The following is a 10,925-nucleotide window of genomic DNA, read 5'->3' as shown; positions in this document are numbered from 1 at the left end:
AAATTAATTAAATTTAAATTAATTATTTTTATAATTAATTTCAAAACTGGAAAAAATTTATTTAAAATTTTTTAAAACAATATTTCATTTTAAAAATATTTTTGAAATGCAAATCGAATGTTAAATTTCTTGAATATCGAACTTTTTCGAGACAAGAATTTTCCGGAGTAATAACTTTATGTCCTCTAAAATTGTAATAGATACAAAAATAGAGTGAAATATTAAAAATTCTAACTTTGCTCATTTAAATTTTCAAATTAGCTTTAAGACTACCGAACAAGTGTTAATTAATTTTAAAAAATAAACACAAAAATAAGTAATTTCTTATTTTATGTTCATAGGAAAAAATATCAAATAAACATTATTACTTCTTTGTTTTAAACAATCCATAAAATATTAAAAAATGAGATTCTGTATTCTATTAATACAAACTTTAATACCTTTTGATGAAAATTATAATTTATAAGATAATTATAACAAAAAAAAATAAAAATAAAAAGAGCAATATCTGTGACACATTTGGCACATCTAACTTATCAGGAAAGCACAATAATTTAATATTGGTTTGCAATATCGGCTATAGAAGAGTATGTTCCCATAACTGCACCAATAATGGCCACTACAATTACACCACCACACATCACCACCTGCAACAAATTTTCAAATAATCCATTCAAATTTTATTAAATAAACTCCAATAATTCATCAGACTAGATAAAAACGACTCAATTACACCCCTCTTCGACGATACGAAAGATCAAAACCAATTCATGACATCCTCAAGATTGCTTAAATTCTTACCTGAGTTTTTGTTGGGTTCTTCACGATTTTAAGGAAACACAAAGTTGGCAATATAAGTGCCTAAATTCAACAAACAAATTATCAACACATTAGTTACTCAAACAAAAACTTGACTATCGATACGAACATATGATGTCTTTCTTACCACAAGAATGCAAAGAAGAGAACCAATCAAAGCCATCACAAGTCCTGCAAACGAACAAAACAAACATATAAGGAATGCAACCGCCACAGTAGACCGACCATATTGGTTAATGCATTTTTTATAGAAAATTCAGTGGTTATATTCATTGTCAATTTACTTTTTTAATAATTTACAAAACAAATGTCCAAAACTGTCTACATACCAAAGAATGGGACAAGGAAAGCAACGACGACAGTAGATAGAACAAGTGCTGTCCTCAAAAGAATGAAACACCAATTGGTTTCAGAAATTCTTGTTGGCAATAGTTCCTCTATGCTTCTTACCAAAGGGTTCATTAACAAAGCATATTTGCTAAATGGGTTGATAACCTACGGGAAAAAAAGATATTAAAGAAAGAAATTTGCGAAAATTAAGAAATTTGAGACACTTACTACAGTCCATAATGCAACTTTAGAGGTAAATGTATGAGGCGGCATGTTTAAAGTTATTTGAGACAATGTTCCGTCACCAAACATAAGATACCCCATGACAGCAGAACAACCATATAGAAAACCACATAAACCAAAGCTGTCCATTGATAAAAAAACACAAATATTAGCAGAAAAAATAAAATTAAATAATTTGATTGTATGAAATGATGGTCTCATTCCCAATTTTCCATACCATATCGTTATGGCCAGTGTAAATTGTCTTTTATCAGCCATTGATTGGTAAATATTCGGCAATACAGAATGACCAGCATAACAAAATCCATAAACACCGATAGCAAATGGAACACCTTCCCATTTGACTATCTTACCGGTATGATGAAATCCAATTCCCTCAAACGTACCAAGAGAAAACATCGAGAGGATTATTACAATAGTCGCGAAAACACCTCCAGCTGCAGGAATGAACAAATGAGTGAAAATGTAGAGAAAAATAAATTATCAAAGAGAGACAAACCTAGTAAATTAACTTCAAATACCTGAAAGAATTGAAACTAAACGAAGATCTCTTAACCAAACAGTTGGTAGAACAACTATTGCAGTAAGAATTCCAAAGAGGTGTAGAGAATCCAGTTGAAAGCCAGCAATGTTCAAAGAAACACCCGGGAATAGTCTTGTTAGGTTATCTCCTTCCAAGATGATAAACTCCACGCAGTAAGACTGCAATAATGAGAGGATTTATTTATTATGTTTGTCTTGTTCATTGTATATTCTTCAAAACCAATTTAAACAAGAATCAAGCTGCTACACTTACATATAATTCTGTGTACAAGAGAATCTGCAAGGAAAATACCATAAGCACTGTTAGAAACTTAATTAGTGAAATATCAAAAGAACATCTTAGGTTTTAACAAATCTAATGTGGGTTATTTGCATTAAATCCTAATAATAAAAAATGTCATCACCAATCAACTTTTTCATCAAATAATCAACTCAGGCATCAAATAATAAGGGTAGTTAAGTCATGTTACACACAAAACAACAAGCCCCAAGTGTTTTGGAGTGGTGTTTTGTCATCTAAATGATTATATTGGGATGAACTTATTACACCCCTATGATCCACATAATTTATTAGACAATATTCCAAATTTTGGGTCTAATTTGTTCTTTCTTACAATGAAAAATCAGCCAAAGATAGGCCAACACAAGACAGTCAAGAAACAAGGGATTGAGACATCAACTTACAGATACAAAGAGGCGACCATATTTCCCAAATGCAGCTTCTCCAATATCTGGATAGGTTAAGATCCCTTCTCTGCTTTCTAAGCAATATTTCATAAGAGAAGCTGTATAACAACACACAGCTGCAAAAACAACCAGTACAACCATGCTAGCCCATCCAGCTCTTGCCACAGTATAAGGTGTTGACAAAAGCCCAACTCCAGCCAAGATATTCAAACCTATATGGAAATATTAATATATATGATTTGAATCTTATGAAAAATTTCTTAAACAAAGCTTACAAACTTATAAATTACCATTGAAAATAGTCTGAGTAAAGCTACATCCATGGCCAACAGGAAGCTCTCCTGTAGATATTTGGTCATGAAATGAAACCTTATCTAACCATGCTGATGAAGACTTACGAATAACCTTATCAGATTCAGAAAGCAGACTGTTCTCCAAATCTGTACTACTCTTAATTCCCAAATCATGTTCAGAATATCTGTTAATGCTAGAAAGACGACGAATCATTCCAAAACTTGGTGATGCAGCAATTGTGTATGAATCTGTTGTCTCCCTTCAAAACATAAAAATTTAGGTCAGGAAAATGTTTACCTCTTCTAATATCTAATGACTAATAGCTAATTCAAACCTGTAGCTCCGTGGCCATTGCTGAGAAATGAAAGGCGAATCATCATCAGCACTATTAATACTGATATCACTGTTCATCTTGTTAAGACTAGCGTCATTATCATCTCCTTCTTCCTCTTCCAAAAAATATTCCGTTTCTTTCACTTTCATATCCGCCATGACAGAAAACTACTAAACGAATGTTTATCAAATTAAAATTTGAAGATATTATATAAAGAAGACGTGAGGATAGATATAGAACAATGAATTACCGGATGGCTGAAGCTGCAACTGTAGAGTTTTGGCAGCGAGCAGCTCCAGGACAAAGGAATGACGATAAAGACAGATTTTACAGCGAACTGTGTGTGTGTGTGAGAGAGAAACACGAGGATGAGGATGATGATGGAAATTGAAGAGGAGAGCTGGCCCTGCGACGTAGAGACAACAAAGAAGATTCGCGTTTTGTGAATCATGAAACTACGTAAACAAACGTAACATTTTTCAAGCTGTGAATGAAATGGAAGAGATAAGAAGGATTGAGATCTCACCGGTAACCTAATTTATCGCCGGCTGATCTCACCGGAGCAGAATTTTCATGCGCAAGAAATTTCTTCGTTCAAGTTTAAACCGCCTTATCAACCTTCAATTCCGCCATGGCTACGTTCTTCGAGCTTTTATATATATATATATATATTATATTGGAAATAACCTAATTTGATTTTTTAAACCATTAATTTAGCCTATTTGTTGGGTTTAAAAAAATGAATTAATATTCTAGTAAAATTATTTTAAATTTAATAAATATTAATTTCTGAATCTAGAATATTCCTTATTGAGGTTATTCTAGACGTGGGCAATGGAAATATTATTAAATTAAATAATTTAAGAAAATAAAAATGGTCACAATCTTCTTTATTTCTCTTAAATTTTCCTTTTTATTAAAGAATAATGGTACGAAAATTTGGTATGTGTTTGAATTTGAAAAATAAAATTTATTTTTTTTATTATAAAATTAATATAATTGAATTATGAAAATTTGAAAAAAAAAAGAAATATTTAAAGTAATAATGTTTAAAATTAAAAAAATATTATTTTATTCAATTTCATTTACCATATCATTTAATTTATTAATTAAAATATTAAAATATTTTCTATTTTAAAAATGAATAGATTACTAATATATTATATATTTTAAAAAACTTGATATACAAAATTTTAGTAAGTAATAAATTTTACTTTTTTGACTATACATAATTTTAATATAACCTCTACATCTTTTGAATTGTTATTTTAAATAGGCTATTGCATATCATTTAATGGTGTAATTATCAAGACATTGTCTAATATCCGAAAACAAGTGGAGTTGGGTAAAGGAGGATAGCCTTGGGGGCCACTTTTGTTTTTCCTCACACTTGTGATGTTTTAGTTTTTTTCTTCTTAAAAGAATGGACATTATTATTAAAAAACAGTGAAATGTTTGAGATAGATATAAAGAATAATAGGTGAAACAAGCAAAATTGTGACATTCCCTTGAAAATCCTTATACCTAACACTATTTCAAAGCTCATGAGTTGGTGTAACAAAAAAAAAATCTACATGGATGAAATTCCTAAGCTTGGGGCGAAGTGGTTTGACAATAACTTATACTTCACAATGAGTATTCAAAATTTCGTGAAACTATTCTCATGTAGGAATCGGGATATTATACTAAACAACGATTTATATTCTATAATTTGACATATTTATCTCTTATTATATATATCTTTTCAATTACAAAAAATTTGAAGCTCGATTATACCTTAGTAAAATTCTAAATTATGATGTGGCATAACAATCACGTTTTTTTTAATCTAAAAATGTTAGGTCGAAGGTGTAAAAGTCATAACTAATTACGACCGGGTTTTGGGTATTCGTCGGGTTTAGAGACACTCACGAGTTTGAAGGCAGGTCGAATAGTAATTTCTAACCCAGGGTTCAAAAAGGGATACTCGTTATCGATGGTTGTCCTTCATTTAGAAGTAATTGACTACCATATGTGATCATATTCATATGCATTACCACCGTTCAATTGGATGCATCATAAAACATAATTGTAAATTAAAAAATGATAAGTAGGATGCATTACCACCGTTCAATTGGATGCATCATAAAACATAATTGTAAATTAAAAAATGATAAGTAGGGTTAGCGAAAATAAGCTCACGAATCCAACTTATCGCGTCGCCCCACGTCGGCATTTAAAAAATAATAATAATATAATTTTATTTTTTATTTTTCGTAAAAAAAATGTTCACTTTCGGAACAAAAACGTCCTGAAAATTTTCATTTTTGGGACGTTTTTGTCAAAAAAAAAAATATTTGGTACGTTTTTCTCCCGAAATGAACACTTTCGGAACATTTTCTCCCAAAAGTTCCTGAAAATGATTATTTTTTTCTTTCTCCTACACATGTTACAGACCATATAGGATTTGTGATCTTGTTTTCGCAGCTCCTTCGCTGCCACTATCATTCTTTTTGTAAAATTATATTATTTTTGAATTAAAGAGGATTAACGTGACATTTCACGGGTAATACCAATCTTCTATTCAAAGAGCTTTTAGTTAAAATCGAACTCGTAACATAATTATAAAATTCTCTTTAAGAAGAAAATAGTTTCTAAGGATAGAAAATCGAGTAAGCTTGTACCGAATATCTTGCACAAATAGCTTATTTGATGATGGATTATTAGGGAATTTTATTAGTTTTTTTAAAATAGTTGTTTATTTGGCTTTTGATTAGTTAAGTTATTATTATATATATATTTTGTATATTTAAAATTTTAATATTGTAAAAATAAAGTAATAGATTGTCCAATTAATTTTATAAAATGAATGAATTATTCACTCACTCATTAATAAATTAAAATATTTTAGATATCATTTTTTTAAAATAAATTTCCTCAATATCATTACTCATCAACGTTGTTTTAAATGAATCATGATTTATTTTAATAACCTAAATTCAAACAAACTCAATAATATTTTTAAATTATTTATGATATATATATATATATATATATTTACAGAAAAAAAAAACATAATTATTACAAGTTTTCATGAATTGACTCCTCAAATTTCTGAATGCATGCATATATCATAAATGTACTATATAGTATAATTTACGATATATCTTTTGTGTAATTCACATATCTCTATTTTTATATGCATGATTGATGGGCTCGGACCATGATGAATTTTGCTAGCTAGTGAGAAAAAACTTCATCTCCTTAATTATTAGGTCTTGTTTGATCTTAAATTATTTTAATAACTAATCAACTAATAGGGATTATTTGCATTTTAAATAATTCATTTTTATGTTAATTAAACATCATTTTACCATTATCTTTAATAATTGTCAAATATATAATAAATAGATTTTTTTTTTTAAATGACAAGGATATTTTGTTTGATTTAATAGTTGAAGAAATGACACTTGATTGATTAATGAATTATTTATAATAATCTCATATGTAGACTTTAGTGTATTTCATACACATGTTTCTCTTTATATGATGAGTTTTCTAGCCATGGAGGAAAATCAGGCCCCGGTAGATGACAAGATAGAAAAATACGAATTTATTTAGTCAAAAAATTATGTGTAGGAATTTTGAAAATATCCTTAATTAGAGTAAGTAAATCAAATATATGATAAGTTCTAGGTTAAGTTAATAATTAATTTGAGTTTTTTTTAGAAAAATATTAGATTGTAAGTTTGTAATTGTATTTTAAAGTCGGACATAAGCTGCCACCATTTAACTAAGGTCTGACAATACACATTAATTATAAATATATAATGGTTATTTAAATCTCAAAATTTAAAATGTGTTTAATCATTTAAAATTTTCTTACAAATGAACAACTATCTTTTTACTTTTAACATAATATTTTTATTTACTACATTTATAAAAGAAAAATTACATTTTTTTTTTCGATTTTCCAATTATTCTCACAATGCATTCTGTTAACGCATTCAAACGGTATTTGAAAGTTTTGAACGTGTATATATTGAAAAAAAATACTCAATTTAAATATATATATATATATATATATATATATTGAAATTGATAGACCATACACAAGATTATGTCGTTTTAAAGTTATTATGTGGAAATAAGTACAAAATCTAACTCCCTTTCATTTTCTCAAATATTTCCTTATATTACACATTTTTTTAGTTGCCCAAATCAATTTCGATAAATTCAAATACGTAAATATATATAAAAAAAAAACTTAGTTTAAAACAAATACGTCTCTAAATATCGTTTTATTTACAAATGTGATAAATTAAATAAAAAAATAAAAATAATACATTAAAATAAGATGAGAAGACAAATGTTTTTTGAAATTAGTAAAAAACTCAAATAGACTAAAAAGTTGATAGTTCGACCCGTATGACACACTTTAAATTTCGATCCCCATTTGATAAAAACGATCCAAGTTCGAGTCTCAAATATAAATTGATTCTAATACAATTTTATTTTATTTTTTATAATTTAACTTAAAATATATAAAGTGAAACAAGAAAATATTTTATTTTTTTCCAATTAGGTATCTCAATTTCGGTACCTATACACTCTTATTATACAAGTGTGCTTTTATTTAGCTTATGTACTTGCAAAGTTATGATTAAACAAAACTTTAGTGATGAATATTTGAATAATTAAAATATATTACTAATTTCTTTTTTAATTTACACATGTTCATTTGACAACCTTTTATTTAATATGTTATGGCAAATCAAGTAGTGACATGTCTTTGACAATCTAATTTTAAGCATAATTAATTAAGCATAGCAAGTTTGACATTGTTTTTTTTTTAGTTTTAAGTTAATTATATACAATCATATATTACTATTTAAGTAGAAATTTTGATTGACTTTCGAATCATAAGAAAATATATTTTCATTTTTAGGTGTTGTCTTTGTCTTATAATTTGTGAAAATATTGTTTTTCTCTTTACTTCTTTGCTTATTGGCCTTTTGGTTTTGTGATTTTATACACAAGTATTACTTCTTAAAAAAGTAAGGAAAACATGCATATCTAAATATATAACAAAAACAAATTAGTCTAACTAGACAAAATTTGAGAATTGAGAATATTTTGGGTTATTAGAAAGCTAAGTCATGTGATTCAATTATTCTTAGTAAATAATTAATCATTAGAGTTATTTAAATATTTTTCTAATTCTATTATATTTGAAAGAAATGGGTTCATAGGTGATGTGATTATTTAATACATATATATTCATAAATCCTAACTCCTAATCCAAAGTCTATAATCAACAATTTCATTTGAAATGTAATTTCTTTTTATTCAGTAGAGTTTCATGAGTAATAATAATACAAACAATATCTTAATTGATAGAACCAATATTATAAAATAGCAATTACTTTAAACATTATACATTAAACAAGTATTCAAATATTAAACTACAATAAATTGATAAGCTTATTTAAATATTCATATGATATGATTATCCTATTGTTTTAATATAATAATATTATTCACATGTAATTTTATATATTTTTTTGTTTTGTTAAACTTATATTTATCTTTCCTATAAAATAATTAAATGGAAATAAAATTATGATATTATTTTGAGTAAATATAAAATTGTGAAGTAAAATGTACTAGCCGGTAAGGATGATAATTTAAAATTGCTCTGCGAAAATCGAACCGAATTGTCCTGTTTGGGACAGTTTTTCCTCGAAACTGAACGGGGATGGAGCAGGGATGATATTTGTGTCTCCCGCCCCGATTAGCTCACGTTTATGCCCCGAACACTCTAAAACATAATTAAATATATTAAATGATCAATATATTTTATAAGAGTTATAAGTTTATTTCTTTATTCCCGCAGAGATTCCTCGAAACTGAACAAAACCGAACGAGACGGAAATGATATTAGTAAAATCCCCAAAATAAAAACGGGGTGGGGATGGTAAATGTATTCCCCACCCCGAACGGTCTCATTACCATCTTTACTAGCCGATCATATGGTGATTGATGACTATGAGCACTAGTAAACACAAAATGACAAAAACATAGGTAATTTGATTGAAAAATAAATTTTCAAAATTAGAATTTTGATTAGAATATATAATATTTTTTTTAAAAATATTTTTAATACAGAAATGTATTGGTGTCATCATTAATATTTAAATTTGTGGTTAAATTATTATTTTTGAAAATGTAAGCACAAACACAAAGATAAAAACAAATGGGATAAACACATAATACTGATATCACTGTTCTTCTTCCTTTTTCAAAAAAAACATTTCAGTATCTTTCACAGTGTCAGCTCAGAAAACGACCATGCTTTCATTGACCACGTTGGAACTTGGAACATGAAACTAGGAGCTCGTTCCATCTTTGGTTTGTTGGTTTTCACGTTAATGTTTCTCAAAAAAAAATAAAAATAATAATAATAACAAAATTGTTTGATAATTTAAAGAGAAAAAACAGTTTTTGTGTGTTTATTTACGAAAATACCTTTACATTTTTTCTTTATATTGAATTATAAATTAATTATAAATAATTAAATAAAAGGTCATTTTGATATTTTGATATGTAAAAATAGTGATTAAATGAATAAAGTGATGGTTGAAATGATATTTTGTAAGCTTGTCAATTTTTCTTGTTTTATTTTCTTAAATGATGTTTGGTTCTTGTTTCTTTTTTTTAATGTAAGTATTTATTTTATCATATTTTTGTTGTTGTAATTAAAGTTTCATTATAATATTGTAATGTACTTTTTTTTTTCAAAATGTAGTGACATACTCATACATCTCTATCACTAACTAGATGCATGAATATGTATCTCCATGATGAGTTTTGCTAGCTTACTTAGGATTTGTTTGATCATAGATTATTTGAATAATCAACTATGGATTATTAAAGTTTGTCATCTGTAAATCATTTTCAATCATTTCATAATCTTTTAGTTATATAGACATTGGGAGGACTAACATTCCTTTTTCATGATTTCATAGAAATTTTGGTTAAGCATATTTTTCTAATCAATTGCTTTCGCTGACTAGTGATCAATGATCGTTTGGTTTGATTTTCTCAACATGAAAATAGGCTTGAATCCTAGAGTTAGGATGAGATGATTTCTCTAAAATATGGTTTGTAAGGTGAGTGTTCAAAAAATTGAACAAAAGCAAATACAAATTGCATATAGTATGAGTATCGGTGAAGTCTATAACAAGTTTGACAAATACTTATCTCTTAAGCTTCAAGAGAAATGATTTAGTTAAAGTTTATTTTGTTTTAAACTCTTAAAGGAGATTCAATGTATAACTGTAAAAATTATGGATAAAGATGATTTAATTAAAGTTTACTTTATTTTAAACTCTTAAAAAAAAATTCATTGGCACTCCTGTGTGCGATAACATTAATGCACCGGATCTTATCAGAACTCTGTAGCTTGGACGAGAATAGTACTATGAAGAGTGACTCTCTAAGAAGTCCCTGTGTCACACTCCTTAAAAGAAAGTACTAGGATGCGTGACCCCTGAAAAGTCCTCGTGTCATACTTCTTTTAAAAAAATTCTTTTTTAGTTTAACGACAACAAAATGTGGATACCCTAGCCTATTTAAGGTCTTAGGTTCGAGCCGGTCAGACGACAAGTTTCACTCATTTAAATAAATTGGTGTA

At 27.6% G+C, this 10,925-nt stretch overlaps 1 protein-coding gene across 2 annotated transcripts; it reads right to left on the bottom strand.

Moving 5' to 3' along the window:
• Positions 1–392: 392 nt before the first annotated feature.
• LOC124911542 (amino acid transporter AVT1A) lies at positions 393–3,913 on the bottom strand. Of its 2 annotated transcripts, XM_047452042.1 has the most exons (13): positions 3,777–3,913; positions 3,501–3,656; positions 3,251–3,417; positions 2,913–3,175; positions 2,620–2,834; positions 2,189–2,212; positions 1,914–2,094; positions 1,610–1,829; positions 1,378–1,513; positions 1,149–1,314; positions 947–990; positions 802–861; positions 393–647 (listed from the first exon to the last, which is right to left on the bottom strand). In XM_047452042.1, the coding sequence occupies exons 3-13, from the start codon at positions 3,406–3,408 to the stop codon at positions 555–557; spliced, it is 1,560 nt and encodes a 519-aa protein (XP_047307998.1). In that variant the 5' UTR covers positions 3,409–3,417; positions 3,501–3,656; positions 3,777–3,913; the 3' UTR covers positions 393–554. The 2 variants fall into 2 exon arrangements, with proteins under 2 accessions (XP_047307998.1, XP_047307999.1); XM_047452043.1 differs by lacking the exons at positions 3,501–3,656; positions 3,777–3,913 and having other exon boundaries at positions 3,251–3,420.
• Between the last annotated feature and the right edge of the window lie 7,012 nt (positions 3,914–10,925).

The sequence above is a fragment of the Impatiens glandulifera genome, chromosome 8 (assembly GCF_907164915.1).
Source record: "Impatiens glandulifera chromosome 8, dImpGla2.1, whole genome shotgun sequence".
Taxonomy (NCBI): domain Eukaryota; kingdom Viridiplantae; phylum Streptophyta; class Magnoliopsida; order Ericales; family Balsaminaceae; genus Impatiens; species Impatiens glandulifera.
The sequence above is the reverse complement of the archived record's forward strand: the minus strand, read 5'-3'. Positions and strand labels throughout refer to the sequence as shown.